At 40.7% G+C, this 27,380-nt stretch overlaps 2 protein-coding genes across 3 annotated transcripts in view; one reads left to right on the forward strand and one right to left on the reverse strand.

The window, feature by feature from the left end:
* LOC121718038 (NACHT, LRR and PYD domains-containing protein 14-like) overlaps positions 1 to 20,185 on the forward strand; it is a 95,181-nt gene extending 74,996 nt beyond the window's left edge. Inside the window, exons 11-23 of the mRNA XM_042102820.1 lie at positions 3,271 to 3,444; positions 3,931 to 4,104; positions 4,923 to 5,096; positions 5,953 to 6,056; positions 14,625 to 14,777; positions 14,889 to 14,956; positions 15,050 to 15,096; positions 15,317 to 15,528; positions 15,748 to 15,971; positions 16,066 to 16,197; positions 16,290 to 16,434; positions 16,827 to 16,853; positions 16,987 to 20,185. Coding sequence (XP_041958754.1) covers positions 3,271 to 3,444; positions 3,931 to 4,104; positions 4,923 to 5,096; positions 5,953 to 6,056; positions 14,625 to 14,777; positions 14,889 to 14,956; positions 15,050 to 15,096; positions 15,317 to 15,528; positions 15,748 to 15,971; positions 16,066 to 16,197; positions 16,290 to 16,434; positions 16,827 to 16,853; positions 16,987 to 17,336 — 1,984 coding nt within the window. The 3' untranslated portion in view covers positions 17,337 to 20,185. The remainder of the gene's footprint in view (positions 1 to 3,270; positions 3,445 to 3,930; positions 4,105 to 4,922; positions 5,097 to 5,952; positions 6,057 to 14,624; positions 14,778 to 14,888; positions 14,957 to 15,049; positions 15,097 to 15,316; positions 15,529 to 15,747; positions 15,972 to 16,065; positions 16,198 to 16,289; positions 16,435 to 16,826; positions 16,854 to 16,986) is intronic.
* LOC121718035 (NACHT, LRR and PYD domains-containing protein 12-like) overlaps positions 1 to 27,380 on the reverse strand; it is a 1,225,568-nt gene that overhangs the window by 1,157,786 nt on the left and 40,402 nt on the right. Inside the window, exon 28 of one of the 2 annotated variants that reach the window (XM_042102785.1) lies at positions 25,830 to 26,824. The exons of the other annotated variant lie outside the window; for it this stretch is intronic. Within the exon in view, the coding sequence (XP_041958719.1) occupies positions 26,283 to 26,824 (542 nt within the window). The 3' untranslated portion in view covers positions 25,830 to 26,282. Of the gene's footprint in view, positions 1 to 25,829; positions 26,825 to 27,380 lie in introns of those variants that run through there. 2 annotated transcript variants of the gene reach the window in all.

A 27,380-nucleotide genomic window follows, 5' to 3' on the forward strand; every position in this document is an offset into this window, starting at 1 on the left:
CCTAAACCTGGTCAGAAGTCAATGGCAAGTTGTTCATATGCTATTTTAAGAGCGCATGTCAACAGTCATATTGGCAGGTGCACGCACCATCCTTCTATCATTCATGAACGCACACCAGCGCACGTCCATGCAAAGCATTACAAATTGCACGATTACAATGGGAAACATAATTAGAATAAAGATATTACGAAATACTGTACATCTCATGATGAGTAGTTATTCACCATCATTTGCAAATTGGTAATGACGGTTAAAAGTGATTAGGGGAGAGGCGAGACACGTATGGAGCACAGCTGAAGACGCACTGTCACGAGATATAAGCAATGCAGGATAAATGTTTTATTCAGTCATTTGAGCAATATTAGGGTAAGTGTTGCTTTTTCCAGCCTATGTTTTTCGGTGGTAACCCATTGTCAGTCAATAGTGAAAGTAACTGCATATAACTGTCTTGTCGTTGACTGACTCCTTGGTGAAGTTAGTTTCACTTTGCCAATGAGTTCAAATAATAGACGAGTGCAAATGCGTGAAGGCTATGCTAGGTTTTAGTAAAGCATGGTTTAAGAATGACTATTCCATACGGTCTCGCAAGCAGCCTCAAATGCGCCGTTGAATGCCAAAATACCGATGCATTTATTTGACATATCACGCTTTGTGCCGTTAAAGGGAATGCCAGATGTCATTCTCATTGGTTTAAAATGATGTTACACCCCAAACACACCCATATGACTGATTAAAAAACCTAGAAACACCTTGTTGCATCATGCGCTCCACGTTTGATAACGAAACCCCTCCCAATGTGAACTGGACATCCTACTAAATTTGAATAGACTTTTGACGAGTGACGATGCACTTTAGAATGTCATGATAGGGCCCATAGACTTCTGGTGAGTTTTTTGGAAAGAAGCATTAACCCTTTGAGACCTTGAATTTGTCATTGTATCTACAGTATATATCCATCCATACATACATTTTTGTTTATTTTTCAGGACAGTCTGGGATTTGTACCCATCTTGCCTAGCTATGTCTCTTATGTCAGCCTTTATATCAAAGGGAAACCATTTGTGTTTTAATGTCACCAGGAAGCATGTCAGTAGAAATAACTTTTCATATTTAGGTGGGTAAAGATTGGAATCTTGAAATATAATAATCTTGATGGTGGGATATGCTATGGCTCACCAATTTACGAGATATATGTACTGAGTGAGACAAATATTTTATTTATTAGGCTAATTGCTTTATTCACTTGAGTAGCCTATTGTCATTGAACCATTGGACCAAGAATGTGCATGCCAAGACCAACTTTTTATTTTCTTTTTTTAATAAGGACATTATTTTGGGTTGCTATTGGGCAATTCCACAGAAAATTGACTTTTTGTCACATCCATAACGCCAGTGAAATGCCTTGGCATTTGTATGATGTGAATGATAACATTCATTTTTTGTGCATTTTTTTCTCATTTACATTCTTCAGCCAAAAATAGCAAATGCTCAAATTTCATGTAATCATTCACATCATACCATACCATCACATTTTATTGGCGTTATGGATGTTACAAAAAATGTAGTTTTCCATGGAAATGCCCTAGTACATTATGATGGTTGGCAGCTCATTGTCTGCAGCAGTCCTGTATCTTTAGAAAAAATGTATGTGTAGCATACTCGCTCAAATTGATAACACTCATTGATAATAAACTAATTTTCATTCATTGTTGACATGGTCCATGGAAGCTCAGACGGGTGTCTGATTGAACATGCCGCTAAAAAGCACAAAAGTTGCAGCCGTGACGACAGGGAAAGTGCAGGCAGCCACGAGAGTGATTGGTCGTATAAAATGAACGTTGCTGATGTCTGGGTTACACAAAGCTACAACAACACAATCATTATGTTTTCTTAATGACCGACAGTTTAGTTTAGTTTAGTTTATAAATAGAACTGTTAAAGTGCCCGGCTGGTTTACTAAATGTCAGACAGTTGAATTTCTGAATAAAAATAATTTTGGTGCAGTTTTGAAATCTTCGATGTGTAACCCCACATAAACGCACAAGCATAACGTGGTTGCAGGGAGGGGATGTCCTATTTTGGAATTTTACCCGGATACAACGAACACTATTTTTTTATTGGATGTCGGTGGCTATTTTTTTTTATTTATTTGGCTGGTGAGTGGTGCGCTAGTTCTGAACCCTGCGAGAAATCCTCTGGTATCCTTGCGCCTCTAATAATTATGCAGATACCTTGACATCCCTAGTAATATTTCTGCGTGAGAAATGCAAGGTGTGGCGTGTCAGCGTGTGAACTTGTTGAATTGCGCGTGTCTCAACACTCATTGCGTGAGACTTGAGGACCCTGATGAGGTGACAATGAATTCTAAAATGTTTAGACTGCCACACAGTGCTCTGAGAGAGCTGGACATGAGTGGGAATCACCCGTGGGACTCTGTGCTCTGGACTCAAAAGTCCAAACTGTAAACTAGAAATACTGAGGTAATGCATGGTTTCTGTGCGAACAAATCAGCACTAGTAGAATCATTTTGTAGGGGATGTCAACAGGATTGGTAGCACCCCTAAGTAATGAATTCTTCAAACATAAACTTTATGTTTTTGACACAGAAGTGTAAAACTGTTCCGAAATGAATGGACCAATTGCATCATTATACACAGTACAATACACTGGGTAATATGTGTCAGTAGTTGTTATAAGAATTCTTTTCACCGACTGTTTACTATATTTTATCTGAAACACATGAATATGAGGTCACAATGAATTCTAATGTTTAGACTGCCACACAGTGCTCTGAGAGAGCTGGACATGAATATAGTAGATAAGGTGAGAAACTGCCAAAATAAGCTGAGGTAATGCCAACATGATTGGTGACACTTATAATTAATGAATTGTTCAAACACAAGCGTTTCATTTTTGACACAGATGTCTGAAAATGTTTGGAAAGTAAAGCACCAATTGCATCATTAAATACAATACAATTTGCTGGGATTTGTCAGTCGTTGTTTTAGGGATGTTGCCATTCTCTTCATCAACTCTCTTATCTGATTTTAATCACATGAATTTGGGGCAACAAGGAAGTTTAAACATATCTAGACTGTTCTGATGTGGTTCAAACAACATTTGTTTTAAGAAAACATTAAATGAAAAAAATATGATTGTAGACATATTACTTAAAAAAACACCTGCCATAATTGATGTTGTTGCTGCAGTTCATGTCTGTAATTACCTCTGATAGTGCACCCTCACAAACTAATCCTCTGTGGTTTTCAGACTATCAAACTGTGACCTCTCTGCGGATTCCTTTGTAATGGTGGCCTCAGCTCTCCAGAAGCCACACAGTGCTCTGAGAGAGCTGGACATGAGTGGAAATCTCCTGTGGGACCTTGGGGTTAAACAGCTGTGCTCTGGACTCAAAAGTCCAAAGTGTAAACTAGAAATACTGAGGTCAGTAATGCATGGTGTCTCTTAGATTGTGTGAACAAAATCAGTAGAGCACTAGTAGAATGATTGTGGAGGTAATGTCAACAGGATTGGTATCACTCATGAATTTTGAATTCTTCAAACATAAGCTTTTCATTTTTAAGCAGAAGTGTGAATATTTTTGGAAAGTAAAGCACCAATTGTAGCATTAAATCCAATTAGCTGGGATTTGTCAGTAGTTGTTTTAGGGATGTTGCCATTCTCTTAATCAACTCTCTTATCTGATTTTAATCACATGAATTTGCGGCAACAAGGAAGTTTAAACATATCTAGACTGTTCTGATGTGGTTCAAGCAACATTTGTTTCAAGGAAACATGAAATGAAAAAAATATGATTGTAGACATAATACTTACAAAAACACCAGCCACCATTGATGATGTTGCTGCAGTTCATGCCTGTAAATACCTCTTATAGTGCACCCTCACAAACTAATCCTCTGTTGTTTTCAGAGTATCAAACTGTGGCCTCTCTGCGGATTCCTTTGTAATGGTGGCCTCAGCTCTCCAGCAGCCACACAATGCTCTGAGAGAGCTGGACATGAGTGGAAATATCCTGTGGGACTCTGGGGTTGAACAGCTGTGCTCTGGACTCAAAAGTCCAAACTGTAAACTAGAAATTCTGAGGTAATGCTTGGTTTCGCTTACTTTGTGCGAACAAATCATAACTAGTAGAATATTTTTGTAGTGGATGTCAACAGGATAGCACCCCTAAGTAATTTAGCACCCCTAAGTAATGAATTCTTCAAACATAAACTTTATGTTTTTGACACAGAAGTGTAAAACTGTTCCGAAATTAAAGCACCAATTGCATCATTATACAGTACAACTCACTGGGTTATATGTGTCAGTAGTTGTTATAGGAATTCTTTTCTCCGACTGTTTACTATATTTTATCTCAAACACATGAATATGAGGTCACAATGAATTCTAAAATGAACACCTGCAAGGTGTTTAGTTAATATAACTCAGTTTTTGTCTTAATTTTGCTGATTTTGTCTTTTCAGATTACTTGCCTAAAATGAGTATCACTTAATTTTGAGGTGGAAAATTAAACAATCAAGTAAACTATACTTGAATTGTTTAAGTTTATGCTACACTATAAAGTTTGTTTGTTAACCTTACTTTTAAAAAGCATGCAAAAATGCATTGCCCTTGGATTTACAGACTAATCTGGAAAATGAATTGGAAGTTGTGCAAACAAATGCTTACTTAGTGTAGTGCACTTACACTCTCTACCATTTGGCCTAAAAACAAAAACTGAGTTATGCTTACTAAACATTTTAAGTGAGGAAAGCTATTATGTTTAACAGCGCATGAAACAAGATCATCAAGCAATGGATGATAGTGAACTGTAAGATGATACTTAGGTGCTATCCTATAAATATGTCAAGGTGCCCCTAATACACATGATGGTATTGTATTTTCTTCTGTTTTGAATGAAGGCTCTCCCAATGCAAACTCAGAAACACAAGCTGTTTGAATTTGATCTCAGCACTGGGTTCTGACCATTCCCGTCTAAGAGAGCTGGATGTGAGCAACAATTTTCTGGAGGAGTCAGAAGTGAAGCTGCTTACAAAAAGAGTGGAAGATCCAAAGTGTAAACTGGAGGTTCTCAAGTAAGTCAGCGGATTGAGATGGGAATGAAATGAGATACTGAAATAGCACTGAGTACTTACAAATTTTGCTTTTGTGAGCAAAAAGGACATTGTGTTGGAGGGTGGATGGAAGTACCTTTAAATAAGTTAATTTTGAAGTAGGCTACAAGTAAGGGATAATGTATAGAACGCCGGTCATTATCGGGAAATAGGTCCCAACAGGGCGAACCGGTCTTGTTCCGCCCTGAAGGGACCTATAGAATGTAAAAGAAGACTAAATAGAGTGATTGTCTGGATAGTGAAGACCGGAATGTTCTGACAGTACATGCTGCCACCCCAGACATCCAAACCATCACCAAACACCAAGCATTGAAATCCCACACTAAGTGTAGGGATACAATACATTTAAATCTGTCATATTCTTTTAATGGACACTGTACATTGTTGTATATAACTGTCAATTGAAAACTCTGCTATTTTAATGCACACAAGGTCAATGCAATGAGTTATGTTAAATCTCTAATAGTTAGAGATTTAATCTCTAAAATTTAATCTCTAATAATCTCTTAGGCAGTGGCTTTTGCAGGAACGAATGAAAGTTGTTGCACTTGCATAAAACTTCTTTTCCCCTTTGATTCATACAGTGTAGGACTCTCCCGCAGTCATAAAATATCACCCAGCTGGATTATGCTACAACTATAGCCTATATTGCCGGCTACCCTAGAGAAAGTTTTGCCGTTTTGTAGGCTTTTATTGTGAGGCCAACTTGTGTCAGAGATATTACGACGATTTATTTTGATGAGTGTGATAATTTTCTGCAGTAAACAAGTGTTGAGAGAGTTTTGTTTTATATTTCTTCATCTTCTCATTCCCATAGGTCCGAACCCACTCAGGAATCACATCCATCCTCATTGGAGCACATATTCGCTCTGACTATTCTTCATCCTACCACTATAGCTCACCTATTAAGAAATCACCCAGGTATTGGCCACCACACTGTCTTTCAAATGCATAGTTGATCTTCCATGTTTGAGGGTCTGTAATAAAGATAACTGTGTGTGCAGAAAAATGTTTTATATTATAATATTGCTGTTCAAAAGTGATTTAAAGCCTACTTTCAATCAGCAATACTGGCTCAGACAACTGATAGTGCCTTTATCCTTAGTAACTAATATGTAAATAAATAATTACGACCGCTCTTACTCATCAGGATCATAAACCACACTCATACATGATCATACTCATACTTTTCATGCACACCTCCCCAGCCGTTATCACATACAGCGTTGTTACCACTGATCCACATATTTATTTATTCCCACTCACATATATCTTTTACATTTTTGACACACAAACCCAAACACACACCAACACACAGTTTATGTAAGCCATATACACTATTATAGAAAATGTAATGCTCAACACATACAATTTAGGGATAGAGTCTAAAAAAATCTCCCACATTTCCCCCCTTTGGGCTATAGGCCACACATAAAAACAAAACTTTATTAGCATCATACAATTGAAATCCTTAAACCATCCTTCACGCATATTCCAGGCATATAAAACAATACACAGTTCAGTGACAAGGAAAAAACATAATCATATACATGGTACAGTTAATATTATGATAGCATAGGCATCTTCCTTGACAAGTCCTATTGTCCATAGTGGTTTGTTTTAGATAAAATAAAATACTATTATCCCATCTTTATAGTACATAGTAAGTAAAATAAAGGCAATTACTTTATCTGCTTTCACAATTGCGTTTGAACTACCACATATTCTCAGTGATTCAACTAAAAAAGAAATAGCAAAAAAAGAAATAATGAACAAAATTAATCAATAGGGAAATTCCAGGTAGATCACGGTCACTGTCATGACAGTTTTGAGTACTTTCAACAGTCCATGTAATCAGTTTTTTTTTTTATCAGCACAGTCCATGGCTCTCAGGTAGTATGTTATGAGGCTTGGACAGGTGAGCAACAGCGCCTGGTCTATCACGTCATCTGAGCACGCATAGATTAAGCCTATGTTTGAAACAAAAACGCTGTGGCTAGAAGGAGACATGGCTTTTAAGAGCCCATATGGAAAATGCATATTATTTAATGAGGTTTTATCACTGAAAACGATTATTTCCGAAAACTTTGGCCAAAGTTGAGATGTGGGAAAACTTGTGGTTTCACTTTCATCAAGGGAAAACAGCACTGTTGCATTGTGACATGTTGTTCCCTCGTTCGTTTGAAATCTCTGATTGACCACCTGTTCGAGGGATTTGCGACAGACTTTCCCAGCTGTTTATAACATGTTTGTAGCATATCAGTGTTCAACAGAATTATTTTTAAAAACGGAGGGGATATAGGCTATCAGTTTTTTCCTAATAGCCTACCCTACTACGTATCTCTTAGATTTCGCTAATGGAGTTATTGACGGCACAATAACTTTTACAAAACTTTTAGACTAGAAAACAATGTTAAGGCATTTCTGGAGAAGAAGGATGGTTCGTGTGTTTTCTTCCTACACCTCATGGTAAGCTATTTCGTTGCTCTGATTGGTTAGGTCTATCCAATTGAGTGCAGAGGCATCCCCCCCCTGTATCGGTACACGCCCCATAATTATGTCCCAATGGAGCAGTATCAGAGTCATATTCTGACTAGAATTGAGTATGGCTATGTCAAGCTACTCCATTTACATCTCTCCATTTGCCCCTCCAACATATCTACTTAGTCTTTCCTTCCAAAATATAAAAAATAGGAAAAAGAAAAGAAAACACTTGACATTAAACAAATCCCAAAACCCAAAACATTGTAATCATTTGTAGCAAAGTGTTTGGTTGCAGTTTATAAACTACCAGAGCAGGCTATTCAAGTAAATGAACATAGAGGCTGTCTCAGTCAACGAATAGTTTATTTGTTTTTAGTCCTTGTCTTATCATTTTCTTAGAAAGTTTCTTAGTTTTCTTTAAAAGGGGAAAGAGTACATGATACACATAACAATAACAAAGGAAAATACACACAACCAAAATAAAGACAAATACCATAAACAGACACAAATGCCCCCAACTCTTAAGTAATATGGGCCCACACCCACCCACTACATCTCAGTCAGACCGCAACCTCTATAGAATCAAACTGGGAAGAGATGGACTAAGCTATAATTCACACAAAATTTCTTCGAAATACACACCATTCCACATTAGGAAGTAATTTCATCACACGAGGATACACAGCAATTGTCAACCCACACTAACAAGTGCTCACACAAAGCAGGCTACTACACAGGTTTGGCTGACTAGGTGAAGTTCAGTAGGCCGCAGGCCATAGATGGACAAAGAGAGGAGTAAGGGGCAAAATATGAGAAATTAAGAAAAACCAAAACAAACCAACAAACAGACAAAGCGCCTGCCCGTACGAAGACACACGCGCACACACACACACATAGACAAACGATATCAACAACCCCAAACTAAAGGAAAAACATGACTGGCTACGATACTAAAACTCAAACAAAACACGGAGAAAACAGTGGTCAGAACCCCTTGCCCACAATTCGAAGGCCTTAAAAAGTCAATGACCGAATGGGAATGGCTGATTGTGGTAGGTTGTAGGGGTTTGAATGCTGACCAGCAGTACTACGACTAGAACCCCTTCGAAGGGGCATGGGCAGGTCTGATGGAGCGTTGACCCCGGGTGCTGGGAAAGGAGGGGATATGTCATAGTCTAAGGGTTTTGGGGATTGAGACCTAACCTGAGTAAGAGGTAAAGTTGGCAGTATTATGGGAGAAGTGAGTGGGCCTGCACCGCTGGATGATGAACCACTCGGCTGACACTCAACTTCAGGTGATGATGGTCTCGGGGCATATTGCCCATCCTCTGCGATAGTGGGTGGAACAGTTGCTCTCTCAGAGTCCTCTTCCTCCAGTCCCAGCAGGGCTGGCTCTAAGCCACGTGAGACTGGGTGAGGGGCTGTATGGACTGTGGCAGATGGACTACAGGGTGCTCCAGCTGTGTGGGGTGGGCTCTGGGAGATGGATAATCTCCAAATGTCCTCGTCCTCGGTGTCATCTAGGCTAAGGGCCCCAGTTCCACACAACTCTGGACGTGGGGCTGCATGGGTTGGGATGCGGGGTAACTCCCCAACAGGCTGGGATGCAGGACGAACATCTTGTCTGACCCTCGCATCTCTTGGAGCTGGTTTTATCTCAGTCCGGTGCACAACTTTACAGGGGCCATCTTCACCATGAGGTTTGAGCCTATAGAGGGTCCCAACTTGGTTAAGGCATTCCATCACCTCATGGACCACCGAATTCCAGATATCTTGAATTTTTTGTCTGCCATGATGGTGATTTCTGCAGTACACCAAGGTGCCAGGGGGAAGGATGGGGGTTGGTTCCGCATGGTCTTTGTTTCGGAGGGCTGCGGCGGCTTCCAACTGGTGACTTGCATGGTCATATGCTGTCGAAAGGTGCTCTCTGTGTTGGGCCATCCAGTCACCAAGGTCACTATTCAGGGGATCGCTGTCGGCTGCGCCCAGCAGCTGGTCCACAGGAAGGCGGGGTTTTTGCCCAAACATCAGTTCGTACGGCGAGAAGCCTGTAGATTGGTGTTTTGTGGTGTTGTATAGAAAAAGGAGCTTTGGAAGTAGTTGTGGCCATTTTCGTTTTCCCTCTACCGGCAGTGTTCTGAGGAGATCGTGAGGGGTGCGGTTAAACCGCTCACATTGGCCATTCCCATTCGGGTGGTAGGGGGTAGTCCTACTTTTCCGAACGCCATACAGTGTGCAAAGTTGGTGTAGCAGCTCTCCTTCAAAACACCGTCCTTGATCTGAATGAATGCGTTGGGGCACCCCGTAAGTATAGAACCATTTCTCGGTTAACACCTTTACCACAAACTTGGCTTTTTGGTCCATTGTTGGGTAAGCCTGTGTAAATTTTGAGAAAACGTCTGTGACCACCAACATGTTCTCATGGCCACTGCTGGCACGCTCAAGGATGGTAAAGTCAGTTGCTATTATTTCCAAGGGACGGGTGGCCAGTAAGTTCCCCTGAAATGTCCGGACCTTGGGCTGGTTTGCCTTGGCCACCACACACCGCTCACATTCCTCGCACCATTTCTTGATGTCATAACTCATTCCTGGCCAGTAGCACCGTTGGCGGACCAGGCTTGTCGTCCTATCTACTCCCTGGTGCCCATGGTTGTTATGCAGGTTGGTAAGCACTTCTGCCCGCAAGGTCGTTGGTAAAAGGAGTTGCAGGACTGTAGCTTTGGATGGGGGGAGTTGCACCTCTCGATATAACAGCCCATCCTTTTCCTTGATTCTGTGCCACTGTTTCACCACCCCTCGCACTCCACTTGGGGACGCCTTCACCTCAGCTGCACTAGGGGGATGGCCCCTCTTCCAGAACTGCAGAAAAGCATTAAGGCAGGGGTCAGCCGCTTGTAGCACTTGCAGGTTGTGCTTGCTCCGAGATACTGATGCCTCAACTTCATTTACTTCTGCCACCCGGGGGCCATCTGACTTCGTACCCAGGGTGGCACTTGAATGCCTAAGCTGAATGTCCCATCCTGGAGAGGTTCGACACCCTGGGGGCCCAGCCCAGGGGTCATTTCTTTCCCTGCCAAGGGTGGAAAAGTCGGACAGTGTCGCCAGGTCGTCTCCCTGGGCAGGAGTCCCGCCTCCCCGGGGCCCAGCCGGGGGGCTTCAGCTTCTTGCCGAGCTTGTTGGCGGATGGAAGCACTAAGTGCACTAGTCTCGCCTTCTTGGGTGTTAACTATCGGGGGGCCCAGCCCCGAAGTTGTCCCAGGGTCTGAGTTGGTGGCTACTGGCAGTCGGGAAAGCGCGTCGGCATTGCGATTTGTTGTGCCCGGTCGATACTTGATATCATAGTCGAACAGTGCAAGTTGGGATACCCACCGCTGTTCAACAGCTGCTAACTTGATCAATAGCTTCTGCTACAATACTGAATGGCTGTAACCCTATTACCTCAACCTGTTCTTGCACTGACATAGTTTTTTTTATAGTTTTTTATATTACCTTGTCTACATTATACTTTACTCTCCTATTTGTCCATATTATTTATGCTGGTCTCTAGACCTTATTATTGCACTGTTGCACCGTTGGACTAATGTTGGACTACTTTTTGCACCTTCACCATGACACTCGCTCTCTTGAGCACCTTACCATGCACACATAACTAAAGGACTACTGTTGGACTACTTTTGCACCTTCTCCATGACACTCACTCTCTTGAGCACCTCACCATGCACACAGAACTTCAGGCCCTGTCACTACAAGCGTCTCATGCTTGATCACCCTCAAGCACACTGGATTTTTTTCACATTTAATTTATATAGTATATTTAGTATTTAGTTTTAGTTAGTATTTAGTTTCTTATCTCTTACTGTCTCTATTGTACAGTGGAGTTTGGTTATATGTTTATACTTATACTTATATTTACCATTTCTGCTGTAAGTGCATGTTGTGTGTGATGTCTGTATGCTACTGAGACCCTCTGAATTTCCCCATGGGGATCAATAAAGTATCTATCTATCTATCTATCTATCTATCTATCTATCTAACTATCTAACTATCTAACTTTGCAGACTGCAGATAGCAGAGGGGGTTATTATCAGTATATACTGTGAACTTATGGCCAAGGAGGTATTCCCAAAACTTTTCGGTTACTGCCCACTTCAGGCCCAAGAGCTCCAGCTTCATAGCACTATAGTTAGACATATTCCGTTCACTAGGGCGCAGATTCGTTCCATCAATCGCTGGAACGTTCCCGGAGCATTACACAACCCAAACGGCATACGATTGAATTCAAACAGCCCGAATGGTGTGCAAAACGCTGTCTTTTCTCTATATTTTTCATGGACAAGGACTTGGTTGTATCCACTGGCTAAGTCTAGGGTGCTAAACCACTTGGCTCCGCCTAGTGCATCCAAGGTTTCTTCAATGCGTGGTAGAGGGAAGGCATCCTTCCACGTCCTAGCATTAAGCTGACGGTAATCAACGCACAATCGGATGGAGTTATCTTTCTTCTTGACTATGTCGTACTGTGATGGTGGGAGCCGACGGTACCGTTGTCGCACTGGGGCTGTATCAAGCAAGGGGATAGTGTGTTGAACGACGGTCGCACATCCTAAGTCTCCATCACCCTGACTAAATGTGCCTCAGTACTTTTCCAATAAAGCACAAGCTTTCTGTTGTTCTTGGGCAGATAGGGCGGGCCAAGCAAGCTGGGTACTGTTCTCTGTCTGAGTAGACTGAATAAAGACTACTTGCTCATCACATCCACCCACCATTTCAAAGTGAACAGAGGGGCCGGGGGCAGGAGGTGTGGTTACGTATAACTCACCCAATTGTAGTTTAGGCCAAAGCCACTGGTCTTGATCTCCAAGGTTAACGACAGGAACATTGACGTTGCCACAAGTGACCGAAAGGTAAGCAGTTGGTATCAGCAGATTCCCAGGTAGGTGTCCATCAGTAAAGGGGATGGGCTCCAGTAGAGCAGATGAAAGGGTAGGCCCCAGGCCCTGGTGGCAAGTAGCGGGGACCAACTTCATTGACCCGGTGGGTATACGCACTGATCCTACCCGGCCACTTTCCAACACCTTCTCCAGGCATTCTGAGAGAGCTTGACGCCACACTTTGCCTGCCTGGCAAACAGCTAAAGATTGGAAAAGGAAACTGCCATGATCTATGAACAACTCCTGATAGCAGTGTCGAATAATGTTCATTCCCAAAAGGCCGGGAACAGATTGCTTATGCGTTTGGGTGTTGGGGTCGGTGGAATCCTTGACAACCAAAATACCCATCTTCTGGAAAGTCCGGCCGAAAAGGTGCACGTCCAGTTCCAAGTACCCAAGATAGGGTATCTCCAGGCCATTAGCAGCCTTTAATTTGAGCCAAGTGCAAGGCTGTAGCTGAAGTTGAAGAGATGGTTGTAACTGTTGTTCGAAGAACCTCTGGGTGATTGTAGCATACCTGTACATGGCTCTAACACCATTGTCAAGTTTGCAGACAACACTACGGTGATTGCTCTCATCAGCAACAATAATGAGACAGCCTGCAGGGACGAGGTCCAGCACCTAACATCGCGGAGCACCAACAACAACCTGGCTCTCAACACCAAGAGGACCCAAGACCTCATTGTGGACTTCAGGAAGTCAAAAGCTAGCACACAAAGCCCCATCCTCATCAACAGGACTGAGGTGGAACATGTCACCAGTTCATGTTTCCACATCTCTGTGGACCTCTCTTGGACCCTCAACACCTCTACCTTGATCAAGAAGGCTCACCAGCATCTCTTCTTCCTGAGGAGACTAAAGAACACAACCTCTCTCCTCAGATCCTGGTAAACTTCTAAACCTTTACCGCTGCACCATTGAGAGCATCCTCACCAACTGTCACAGTTGGCAACTGCTCTGCCTCCGACTGGAAAGGACTGCAGAGGATGGTGAAAACTGCTCAACGCATCACTGGTTCCTCACACCTCCATCAACGCAACCCCCCCCCCCCCTTGCCTGTGCCTGTTGAGGTGTCCATGTCGATGGCAACCTTCACAGGGACAACAAGGAGGCGAACATTTTGCCCCTATCCCACCCATAGTATTCTATTTATATTTATAAATGTACACACTTTATTACACTTAAACATAGCGATATTCTACTGATATTTCTACGGTTGTTCGTGATTAGTTCAAAGGAACTCCAATGATTTTAAACTCCAAACATGTGTCCATCCACCACGAAGAAGATGTCTACCAATGAAGTCAGGCCACACTCTTTGCCAAAGAGAACCGTAAACATAGTCAATAAGTGATAATAAGGGTAATTAGCATAATAATAGTTTTTTTTGCATTTTTATATTTTTCATAGCCTTTACTTTTTATTTATTGCCCACGGGAGATTTCTGAGATGCACAGATACAAAGTGCAAACTGGCTCTACAAGGCATCAGTCAAAACAGGTTCACGCCTTTTTACAGTACCCACGACAGGATCACCGGGTCATTTCAAGCTTTTTTTTTTCCAATTTACACCCCCCCTGGAAAATTGTGTGTGTGATGTGTGTGTGTGTGTGTGTGTGTGTGGGGGGGGGGGGGGGTAATGTAATCATTGAATGAAATGATAGAAAAAATATGAAATATGAGATGAATATGAAAAATATGAGATGAAGTGAAAATAGGTACTTGTACCTATTTTCACATTAAGCAATACATTTCTGCTAAGGGGAGGTGAAAAAAAAGGGGGGGGGGGGGGGGTGATGGAATATAAGGGTGTGTCGTAATACCATCAAGTTTGGAGCGTACTGCAGTGCTGTTCAAATATATTTATATCATGTTAGTCCACTAGATTTGAACCGGCCAAAACAGTCGCCGTGTTAAATATTTATAACAAAATGTAATGGGAAAAAAACGATGGAGCCTTCCGTCCATTTGAAAGTCTGATCAAGGGCCTTTACTTTACAGTAAAGTTTGGGGAGCTGACTGCATATACCACTATATCCCAACAGCTGCACTCATACTGGAATACATTATTTGGCAGAGGTGTCTTTATCATCTGAAGAAGAAAGTGAGTGTCTTGAACCTCAAGAGAGTGATGGTCCTTTCAAGCTACAGACTAATGACTATGAAGATGGTGGTGGTGGTGATGATGATAACAATGATGAAGATGATGGTAAATCCAGCGCAGAGACAGGTATAATCTCATTGACTATTCTGCCTGTATCCACAATCATGTCCAAGTAATGTGGCCATTGTTCATGATGACAAATTAAGTTACACCCAGATTGTAATACATTCCCTTTAGAGTGTTCTGGAGGAGTCTCTGCTGAAAAAGAATTTGAGAACATTAGTGACAGTTGTGCTGTACCAGAGGTAATCATTTTAATAGTCTCGCAACCCATGTGATGAATAATTCACATATGTTTGTATATGAAATCTTAATGTTTTGACAAAATCTTGATTCAGGTATTCACACCAGAATGCTGTCCATACAATGAGAGGAGATCATACAGGTTGAGTTATCCTTCTAAAGGAAAATTATGTTACAAATATTATTTTGTGCATGGTTGTAAAATGTGAAGATTAATCTAGAAATGATATAATTCATAATTCAAAATACATCTCAATCATCTTGTATAGTTGGAGGTACAGTTTACAGTAAATAAAATGGGGTCCAGTTTCATGAAGTACTTAAATGTTCAATGAGCACTGCTGGATGGCTTTCCTCTCCAGGTTTACTTGCTCCTCAGAAGGTCTCTTTCAGTGCTGGTACACAGGATTGGTGTTCAAGATGGAGACGGCGGGTGAAGTTCAGTACCGAACAGAGCCATGGAACTGTGTACAGCTAGTCGATGGTTATGTACCAGCAGGACCCCTGTTTAATATCAAATGCCCACAAGGCACTCTGTCACAGTTACACTTCCCACACTGCGAGTTGTTTTCTGGTAAGTACTAAATGTGGTCGAAATGATCAGATTTATTCCGTTAATCTGAACAACAATGTCTGTAATTTGCAAAAACAAAAATTTTTAGATATGGATAATGTTGCCACAGACTCCGGTATTTGTTTACTTAGAACAAAGATTTTGAGACAAAATGTAATATGTTGATCTTGAAATACTGTACATCACATAACGTGCCTTACACTAATACTTTTGCATCAGGGAAAGGATGCTTGTCAGTAATTCACATCAGTGACTCTGAAAAATCTGAAATGCTTGATCCTCACGAGATAACAGACATTCACGTGGTTCTAAATATCAGTGGATGCTCTGAATATGGCTTGATAAAGAAGGAATACACCCCGATCCATGGACTTGTGTTGCTATTCCTGCAGCAGTCTACACTGAATGTTCTGCTGTTGCCAAAGAATGTTGATATTTCTGAGGTAGGTACAGCACTGCCCTTTAAGAACTGTGTTTTAAACTAATTGTGATTTAAAAATCTATATTTTAATGTGTGGTAATATGTATGGTAAACAGGTAACAGAGAAAAGGAGGGAGAGGATTGAACCAGAGAAAGAAAAATATGTGGAGACAACATCAAACTGCGTACTTGTTCCTGAAGAGAAATACTGCCTAACATGTGATCCAAAACATGTTATAGATCCTGATGTAAATATTTCAAGTAGTGAATGATTATAATTGTAGCTTTCCTAAGCAAATTAGTTATATTTTAACATTTTTGTTGTTGTTTTTGCCAACAGACAGCCACGTTTGTTGACTATGACTACAACAAGAACTATATCCCAACATTTCAGGTTGAGTTATGTGAATGCGTCAAGGTTATGATGGTTCTGAAAGAAAATGACAAGGAAGAGCCTGTATGGCAGCGTACTGTAAAGCTAGCAGGTATGCTATTGTACAAGTACCTGTAAGTATACGTTACATCTTTCTATAGGAAAATTATTCCCACAGCACAGTTGAACAAAGCCTTTTCTGAGTATCAACATATGTGCATATGCAGGCGATGAATACACCTAGATTACCTGTAAGTGTACAGGTTAAGGTTACAGGTACAGATAAATAGATGCTTTTGTTTTTTAAAACTGCATAAAACACTGTCCTGCAGTTTATACACAATGTAGCTAATATACGGGAAACTGTAAGCTATCATCAATGATTGACACAATGTCCAGTTTCATTTCCACCAGATACTGTTAACTGTAGTTTGTATTTGTCCTATGGATGCACTAGAACTCAATCAAGCACAAAGCAAGGTATAATTTGTTCTTCTCTTTTAGCATTGCAGACAGAAAGAAACCAGAGAGGTAAGTACTTTTTTCTTCAAGCTACAATGACGTTTCCTTAGTAATAATAATTGTGAAAATCAGGATGGAGGTGGGGAGTCATTCACACCCACAAATTTACCCCTTCTTTCTATCCTTTTCATTCTCCTTGTTGATTTACCAGACTCCAACCCGTCAAGCTCTTACACACCACTCGGTCAGAAGTTTCTCCAAAAACACAAGGCAGACCTTGAGCGCCGACTGACGATCCTGGGTAACCTCCTGACCCAGCTCGAAAAAAGGAAGGCCCTTACTGGTGAAGAGAGGGAACTGTTGAACAGCAAACCCACCCGTCAGGAAAAGAACCACGTTCTGCTCACCATGCTTCAGAATAGAGGAGGCAAAGCCCAGGAGATTTTCTACCAGACCCTGAAGAAGTTAGACCCACTGCTGGTGGAGGACCTGGAGAAGCCAAATGAATCTGAAGCAGAATCAGAATCAGAATTGACAGAACAAGTCCAATGACATTAAAAGCTCTGTGATGTAAAGTGCATATGCAACATGAGGAGACATACAACAAAGCTTGAAGCTCACATACCACTTTAACGCACCACATTAACCTGAATGGAGGCTTAAGTGCTTAAAAGGGAAATCCGGCCATTTTTAACTCCAACATCTTTTTCCTTAGGGTCATCCCGTGTTAGGGTAACCAAAAACCCCAACAAAAATTGATTCAAGCAAACCGGAGATCTTGTTTTACATCACAGATGTATGTAAAAACAGAATAAATAGGTGGGTGTTAAAACAAGAGACAGGTTATCAGAATGAAATGATGAGAGAAAGTGCTCTGGCATTGGGGAGGAGATTAGTCTTTGTTTGAGTTTGACATGGTTATGGCCCTGGGGATGAAGCTGTCTCTGAGTCTATTGGTTCTGGATTTGATGCATCTGTAGCACCTTCCAGAGGGCAATGGGTTAAACATATGGTGGCATGGGTGTAAAATGTCTGTGATGTTTCTTGCTCTGCTGAAACAGCAAGAGTTGTAGATGTCAACCAGGGTGGGGAGGGGCAGCTGACAAGTTTCTGCAGTCTTTACCCTAACCCTGACCTATTTCTATCTGCTTCAGTGCAGCTGGTAAACCACACCGAGAAGTTATTTGTCAGCACGTTCCAAATGCAAGCTTTATAGAAGGTCTCCAGCAGCTTGCTGTCCAGTGTGTTCTTCCTGAGTCGCTGCTGGGCGCACAACTTTACGCAGATGGCTGCTTATAAATACCAACCTGCGCTGAATTGTGCGTGCGTGCACGAGCGCCATACTCCGCCCATTGTCGTCCCACAATATCCCATAAAAGGTCAATGCGAAACGATTCATGATTAAGCTAACATTAATACCAAACATTTTATTGGCTATTGTTGAAATGATGGAGACGTCACATCAATCTGGAGAAGGAAGTCAAAGTTGGCAGACAGCGATATGACATTGACAAGTGTACCCATGTGAAATAAGTAGGTACTTAATAACCGTATCCACTTTGCCATGTGTTTGGGCTCATCATATACAGCGCACCATAAGGTGCAAAGTATTAATATTTGTACTGAAACATATACCATATGGCTAATAATGGGTGGGGAATTATTTCTTATCAGCTGGGTTTCTGGTTGTCTCAGAATACCTTGCGGTCTAGTAATCTGTGGCTTAAATGAGAGAAAAGATGTAAGATGAGTGTAGCGATGTTCAGTGGTGTGCATTTTAATAGAATAAATCTTCTAGGAGACTTAGAGAAAAGGTTTTATGGCTTCCTATTATAGGCGCTTATTTTGTTCACAAAAGCAACATCTCCTTACACTTAAGTGGGTGTCAATGTCAGCAGAAGTCAACATAAAAAAAAATGGCATTAATTTGAATGAATTTCGCATTAGGCTACACTGTAAACATTAATATTATTTAGGCTAGCAGTCAGCGCAAGTAGCCTAGTAGATTGCACTGTGGGGAAAGGCATGATTTATTAAGAAACTATCAATATCTTACTAAACATGATTTACTGAAAATGTTTGCAGTTTAGTGTAGACCTATTTGGCTGCAGCCTTGGCTACAAACCTCATAGCCTGCGATATGAATTAATGATAGTGATCACAAAGGTACAGTAGTAACATAATAATATGCTGAAGTATTGAGCCCTTTTTTATGCCCTCTGAGCTTTATTTTGTGATTTCAAAAGTAAAATAAGAGAGTAATCCGCACACCATATAACTCCCTTGGTGTGTAGATCACTCTCTCTTGTTTTACTTTTGGAGTTATTTCTCTGATCCAGCACGGTGAAAAGGGATGTGCGTGGTCACATGTCTACTTTCTTTTGTGATTTCACCATTAGATGTTGCTGATTCACATGTCTGATAACCTTTATGTGTAACAGCCTTTATAAAGTAGCCCCCAGGAGAGGTCCACAGAGATGTAGGTGCCAAGAAACTTGAAGGTTTTTACCCTATCTACACAGACACCATTAATGTAGTGGGGTGTGGTCAGCTCTGTTAGTCCCCAGTATGATTTCTTTGGTTTTGGTTTAGAATTAGGTTGTTGGCCGAGCACCACTTTGTCAGCGCATGGTCCTCGTTCCAGTAAGCTCTGAGTCACGGCATTGTAGAACTCAGGATTCTAGAACGGATAGTTCCGGTCCTTGATTATGATTGGCTGAATCGGGTTTGATGCCGTTTTAAAATCCAGCACAAACATACAGTACACCTTGATGGCATTTCGTTCTGTATTACTGTGCTACCACAACTTGATACAAAAGTTAGAGTTGCTGCGTCTCATTGTTACTTGGCAACCATTCTGATATATTTTTTGGCGGAAGAATGATTATCTATTAATCAAGAATGTGGAAGAATGATTATCTATTAATAAATCATTACATTTCTCATTGCTGTGCCTTTATTTTATGAAATCTTGCCAGATGTAGTAACCATTAAAGAAAAGTAATAAGCCACTTGAGTCCATTAAACTGATTTTAGAACAAGCATGACACATAAATGGCACAGCCTATTCTGAAGAGCAGCGAATGTCTTTGTCAGTTGCAGCATAGGCCTACTGTATGTGTTGTTTTCTGACAGATTTAAATGGTCTTGTCCTCTGGTACTTTTGGTGGCATATTTTATAAACAGCAACTTCACAGAGTTACAGAGCTTCCAAAGAGTTATTTTATGAAAAATGCCCTGGATGTAGACAGAAGAATTCAACCTTGAATTCCTGAATGTAGTGATTGTATGTTGACATCAAATTAATATTCTACATATGCTTTGTTGTGATCATGTTTGTTTATCATGTACATACTATATGTAAAATATTTGTATACTTTTTGATAAAAGTACTGTATGTAGTTTTGTATGATTTCATCTTTCTTTTTTAAACTGCATCCAAAGTCTTTTAAACGTGTCCTTCCACACATATTTCATTACTTTGTGGTAATGTCTGAAGTTCATGGACTCTAAGATTTTTTGTGGAAAATGCCTTGGGTACCTTGTTTCAAGCCATTCTAGCATGGCATAGAAAGCCCACAAGTAGCTCGATTTGCGCCAGTTCTCATTAAAGCAACACCAAAGTTTTTTTGTACCTTAAAATAATGTTTCCAAAATGGTTTCAGTGGTTCATCAACTCGTAACAGGGTGAACAGCAATTCTGCATTCGCTTCGCGGCCCTCTATCGGCTATAACCGCACTATGTAAGTTAGCCAGATCGGGTAGCGTATATATGTAGTTCGATGGAATGAGACATAAGAAACTACAAATTTGACTTGCATCTGATGTCGCAATACATCGTACTTTTATAAGTCATGCAAAATATTCTACCTTGTCTGTGGACATCGTTATTTGCAAAAGCCGGAGCTGGATAAACAAATAGCGTGCGTGCGACAGAGGGAAAGTTCTTTGGTGTTGCTTTAATGTTCAACGAGCTAAGCTGCTTGACTCTGACTGGCTAACAGCTAGTTGGTTTCTTCCATAGCATGACAGCTTGGCGACAGCTTTTATCAATTAATTTTAGCTTTATGGTATGAAGTTAGCTTGGTTAGCGAGTGCTAGCATTGTTCAAATGGGCATAAAACCTGCTAGGCTAGCGAGTGCGTTAAATCTGTATAAAATAGCACTTCTTTGATTTGACAATGGCATTTTACTTACGGACTGCATTGTTGAAGTTCTATTCATGCATAGCGCACAAGCCCGTTGACATTCAGCCATCCTTGCATACGAAAACTGTCACTGAGCTAGACAAATTATGTGGGCGCTGTCTCAACTGGGCGAGCTCATGAATAGTAATGAGGTCAGTCAATACCACATCAGACTGAACAGCCTTTGCAATTGGCCTGATTTCTCCACTTATTTATTTTCAGTGGCTAGAGCTGACAGAGGAGGTAGCAGTTCATTTTCACATTCACAACATAACACAAAGACACATGGACCTAACATACTTCAAAACATACAAGTAAAAACTGTTTTGTGTGGCAGAGCATCTTTAACTACATAGTTCTCAGTAAAAATTTCAAGTTTTTGCCTGAAATTGCACTGTGCCTATTTACAAGGGCATTGTTCCCACCTCTTTTGGGGTCAACCATCAAGTGCTGGACCTCTATAGAAAGCTGAGAACCTGTAGCTTTCGTAGGCAGCAGTCAAGATAACTGTGTGATGTACTGACAAAGAGCTACAGAGGCTAGAATATAGTTTTTTCTGCCGGATTACAAGCATCTCTGAACTGACCACATTTCAGCCCTCTAGGTCACTTGATATCCCTTAGAAACACAACTGAGCCCTAGCACCAGGTCTTGTGAAGCTGTGTGCAAAAGTTGATCAATATAGAATGAAAATATGAGTGCTTTAGACTATTATTTGCCAAGGTATTGCCATGCGTTTTGTAAAATGCCTATGGATACTCCCCATAGGACTTTTTGTTATCCAAAATGCATACTGACAATCAAATGCTTACTATGAACCCCTTTGTGTAGAAGCATAATCCTGGTCTCAAATGAAAGGTAACACTTTGAGGTTTCTTGTGGACTATTTAGATTGTATATCAGGTGTTCTGATATAGACTGACTACACAAAATATGGAATAATTACAAAAAAGTCTCTATTTTTGCATTTACTTTGTTGGTTCAATGAGTGTGTATAAGATAGACTATACATCTGTACAACTAATATTAGATAATACAACATGAAGATTCAATTTCTACGGATTCTTGTGAATATTTCAGTACCCAATATGAGGCATCTACTTATTGTGCTGCAGCTACACTGCAGCCAGAAGTCAGGGTATCACCAAAAGCGGAGGAGGGGGAAGGGGGCATTTTGGATCAAATTTAATTGAGACATAATAAAATTAATCTGAAAATTTGGGGGCAGCCGTAGCCCACTGGTTAGCACTCTGTGGGCCGCGGCTGAAGTGCCCTTGAGCAAGGCACCTAACCCCTCACTGCTCCCCGAGCACCGCCATTGAAGCAGGCAGCTCACTGCGCCGGGATTAGTGTGTGCTTCACCTCACTGTGTGTTCACTGTGTGCTGTTTGTGTTTCACTAATTCACCAATTGGGTTAAATGCAGAGACCAAATTTCCCTCACGGGATCAAAAAAGTATATATACTATACTATACCATACTACTATACTATACTAAAATGTAAAGCACTATACAGATTGTACATGAAAAAAGTTGTCATTTATGGATTGGATTCCCAAGAGCCAAAGCTGAAATGGTGTATAACCTTACTATGCTACATAGCAATATGGTGCATACAATTGATTTAGAATGTTGGGGGGGGGGGGGGGGGGGGGGTAACCATCCCACCGGCGGGACACTGAAAGTTATATTGTACATGTATTGTACAGTTACTATTCTTTTAAAGTTTAATGAGTTTGTGAACTCAGTTTGACAACATTCCTACAACTTGGGTAGATTTGAAAAGTTAGCATTATGTACATGAATTAATTTTACTTACATTTGTCGTCATGTAAGTGGACATTCTTTTTCTTGTGTGTTAGTTACCTCAGATTTATGTTGTGTGGTGATTTACATAAGTTATCAGGGACCAGTTTGTGTTATGGTGTTACAGCAGCAATTAATAATATAAACATATATCACACACAAACATACATACAATTTAAAAAATAAATACAATTGGATATAGTCTGTTAAAGAGGTTGTAAACTGCATTGACTCTCAGCATAAGATTTTCTCTCACGGCACAAAGGGGAGTTGTTGTAAATAGTTATGGCAGTGGGCAGGAATGATTTTTTATAACGCTTGAAGTTGGAGCAACCTCCAGCTGAAAACACTCTGTTGTTTGACCAGTAGTTCGTTCAGTGGAGGTGTGAGGTGTTGTCCATAATGTTAAGGAGCTTTTGCAACATCCTTCTCTCAACAACTAACTCTAGGGGTTCAAGTGTACTTCCAATTACAGAGCCAGCTCTTTTAATCAACTTGTTGAGTTTTTTGGTGTCATTTGCCCTGATACTGGTACCCCAGCAGTTGGCTGCAAAGAAAAGGGTTCTAAAAACAGCAGACTGGTAAAACATGTTCAACATCTTGCTGCACACATTAAAAGACCTAAGCTTCCTCAAGAATTATAGTCTGCTCTGTCCCTTCCTATAAACAGCCTCAGTGTTGCACTTCCAGTCCAGTTTGTTATCCAGATGTACACCCAGATATTTGTAGTTTTCCACTACCTCCACCTCTTCCCCCATGATGGAGACAGAGTTCAACTTTGTCCTAGCCCTCCTAAAGTCCACTACCATCTCTTTGGTCTTGGCCACATTTAAGAGTAGGTGGTTGTTTCCACACCACGCCACAAAGCTGTTCACCAGTTCTCTACACTCAGTATGCTCCCCATCCTTCACACACCCTACAACTGCAGAGTCATCAGAGTATTTCTGCAGATGACAGGTTGCAGAGTTGTACTGAATGTCCGAGGTGTATAATGTGAAGAGGAAAGGAGAGAGTACAGTCCCCTGCGGTGCTCCTGTGCTGCTAACCACCTTCTCGGACACACATCCGTACAAACTGTGGTCTTTCCGTCAGGTAATCAACAATCCATGATGTTATCTGTTGACTGTATCAAGAAAGTTGTTTAGAGATAAATAATGTTAGAATTGCTGTAGGTGCTGTAGTACTTAAGACAATCTGTATTTATCAAACAGACCTTTTGGAATGAGCTGCGATATATTCTTTCTCTCACTCACCAGTCAGAACATTTCTAGTCTTTGCACTCACGCACACATGCACATCACCATCACATCACACCTCACCAATGGCCATATTACTGTGCAAAAGTTTGGGGTCACTTTGAAATGTCTTTGTTTTCGAGAGAATTACTAATTTTATAGCCGTTAGAAAAAAAAGTCTTAACATTGTTAATGTTATAAAAGACTAGCAGGAATGCAATATCTACATACAGTTGTGCTCATAAGTTTACACACCCATGCTAAAGTTGACTAAAAAGAGGAATAAAAAATATTTTGGAAATTGATCGTAATGCCTTAATAAAAAAATGAGGAAAAATCCAAACTTTAAGGACACAAATTTACTTTGTAAATTAATAATGTATCGTAAGTAAATAATAGAGGCAGCCAGACTTTTATTTTTTAAAGGATTGGCATGGGTTACCTTCCATAAGATCATCTCTCAATGCAAATCAAACAAGCTATTAGGCTAACTAAAATAACACCATTATCAGGATGCATAGTATCCTGGATCCATGAAATAAAAATCTGTCTGCCTCTATAAATTTAACATAGGGGTGTGTATACTTATGCCTCCTGCACTGCAAAACTGCTTGTGAAATCTAACCAAGTGTTATTAATCTTATATTAAGATCAAAAAATCTAATTAATAATGTTTTCAGTATAAAGAGACTTACCTAGCTCTTTCTCCTAAAATCATTTGACTTAATTTAAGAAGAGTTTGGACTAACTAAAATTTCAGATTAGAGGCTCTATTTTGGCGATCATTAACGGATGGTCATAGGTGTAAAGTTTCTACACATTAAGGGCCCCAGTTAGATGAAAAGCATGCTTAATGTATTCTCATCACAGCGCAAATTGTATTCCTATTGTACACTAAAGTTTTTCGCCATGCCCGTCTCTTGCGCAATGCGCTCTGGGGTGTGGCAATTAACAACCTAAGGTGTGGTCCTGGCGCTTGATCTAAAATCTTTATCGTACACTATCTAAAACACATTGCGTTACTGACCAAGGGAAACCTGGTCTATAGCGAGAGGCGCATACTGTATGAAGCACAGCTTAAGACGCACGAGATGTAAGTAGCAACTCCTCTGCAGGATAAATGTCCTTAGGTTTTTTTTATTCAGTCATTCGAACATTATTGGCAATGGTAACCCATTGTCAGTCAATATTGAAAGTAATTAAATGTGTATAACTGTTTTATTGTTGACTATGACACCACGGTGAAGTTAGTTTCACTTTGCCAATGAGTTCAAATAACAGACTAGTGCAGATGCGTTTATAGGCTATACATTACATTACATTTAGCTGACACATTTTTAACCAATTTTTAGAGGGTGTAAGATTTTTGGATCATGCGCCAGACCACACCTTATGTTGCTAACTACCAAACTCCTGGGCGCAAGGTTTAATAAAAGAGGAGCGCATGGCGAAAAATCAACAGGTGTAGTTCTTCAAAGTCAAAGTCAAAGTCAAAGTCAGCTTTATTGTCAATTTCTTCACATGTTCCAGACATACAAAGAGATCGAAATTACGTTTCTCACTATCCCACGGTGAAGACAAGACATATTTTACCAATTTAAGTCCACAGACAAACATAACATTCAAGTAAACAAAAAAGTAAGTAAATAAGTAAATAAGAGGGCACATATAATAATGAAAAAATAAGAGCAGCAAGAAGAGCAGTTCTTACTCTGAAACAAAATTTGATGGTCAGCAGGAACAGTGGAGATGACAATGTGTTTGTGAGTGAACGTGCATATACATGCGTATGAAGGAGAGGAAGAGAGAGTCCAGATCAAGGGTTACTTATTTTATCAATTAAGCCCATAAAGGTTAAGTTGCAATAGCCAGTTTAATATTTCCGACTACATTGAGTAAATATGATTGTCCCATGAATTAAAAAGGGTTCTTTATTTGTATTTGTTACATGAGTAATGAATGAGGAAACATTACCATGGCTACACCATGAAATTGATGTAATCATGTTCCCTCTAGTTAAAATGAGTGAATTCAGGTGGTACTCCTAACAGGTAAGGTGGGTTCGGGCCATAAAAGGACCTTACCCACACATCACTACAATGACATTTAATTCACCTTGGCCCCCATAGCATGCACCATAACAAATAACTATACATTAAATGAATATTTGATATTTTGATATGTTGAATATTTTTCTTCCAAGCAACAGGGGTTTGAACAGGAGTGTTGTGTAGCTCTCCTGTAGACTGCTATTCCTGCAGGGCTAAGAGCTCATGTGATCTGGCACAGGGATGCTGCGACGTTGTAATCCAAAAACCCAAACCCAGGATAGAGGGGCTCAGTGAATGTGGAGTGGAACGTGTGCAGGTGGGTGAGTGTGTGAGAGGAGACGCTGTAGAAGGACAGAGTGCCTGCTGGCCAGTCCAGGTACACTCCTACTCTGCTGGCGCCGGAGGAGGGGTCAGATATTTCGGTTTCCTTTTCATTGTGCTGGGCAGAGTAGCTGTCATCACCATAGCAATTCAAACACCAGGACTTGTCATTGCCTCCAAACCTGCTGTCATCACCCCACCCTTTCCTATAAATGCTTTTATATGCTAATCCTATCCAGACCCCATCACCACTCCACTCAGCCTCCCAGTAGCAGCGTCCAGACAGACCCTCTCTACACAGCACCTGAGAACAGTAGTCAAATCTCTCTGGGTGGTCAGGATACGGCTGCCTCTCACTCACACATGTCACTTTTCTGTTTCCCTCAGAGATTGTGAGTTCTTTGTATGCTGTGTTTGGGTCCAGTGTGAGCTCACAGGCATCTGTACACAAGATGAGAGGAGAGGAGAAAACATCCTTGTCAGAACATGGGGTAGGAACGGGAACTCTGAATATACACAAAGACCCCCCCCCCCCCCCCCAGACACATTTGAATGTTTTGTTCATCATACATATATAAAACAAACACATGATGAGTGTTATATGTTCATGTAACATCCATTTCATTTTAACTGGCTAAAAGTTTTACCTTTCTGACAGCGTCATGAATTCCCAACATTAATTTCCACCATGCTACCTCCTTTCATAAAGCATAATCAACCCCACAGCATGGTTATTTTGCCAGAGTTTCTCTCCTTTTTATGTTGAGCATATTCTGTTTTTCATGAAGTGTCTGGCCTTCGCACATGAGTTTCAATGAAAGTGATGATAAACTCTTAAAACAGGATAATGTAGGCTACTCTATGGGAGGGGAACTCTACCGAAATATTCAGAACAAAATAAACCCTGTCAAATCCCATTCATAAATTCAACGTAATCCAAGTATTCTCAGGGGCCCTCAAATCTAAGTGACAACGTTTGACAAAACGGTCTTTTAAA

Source organism: Alosa sapidissima, chromosome 9, assembly GCF_018492685.1.
Source record: "Alosa sapidissima isolate fAloSap1 chromosome 9, fAloSap1.pri, whole genome shotgun sequence".
NCBI lineage: Eukaryota > Metazoa > Chordata > Actinopteri > Clupeiformes > Clupeidae > Alosa > Alosa sapidissima.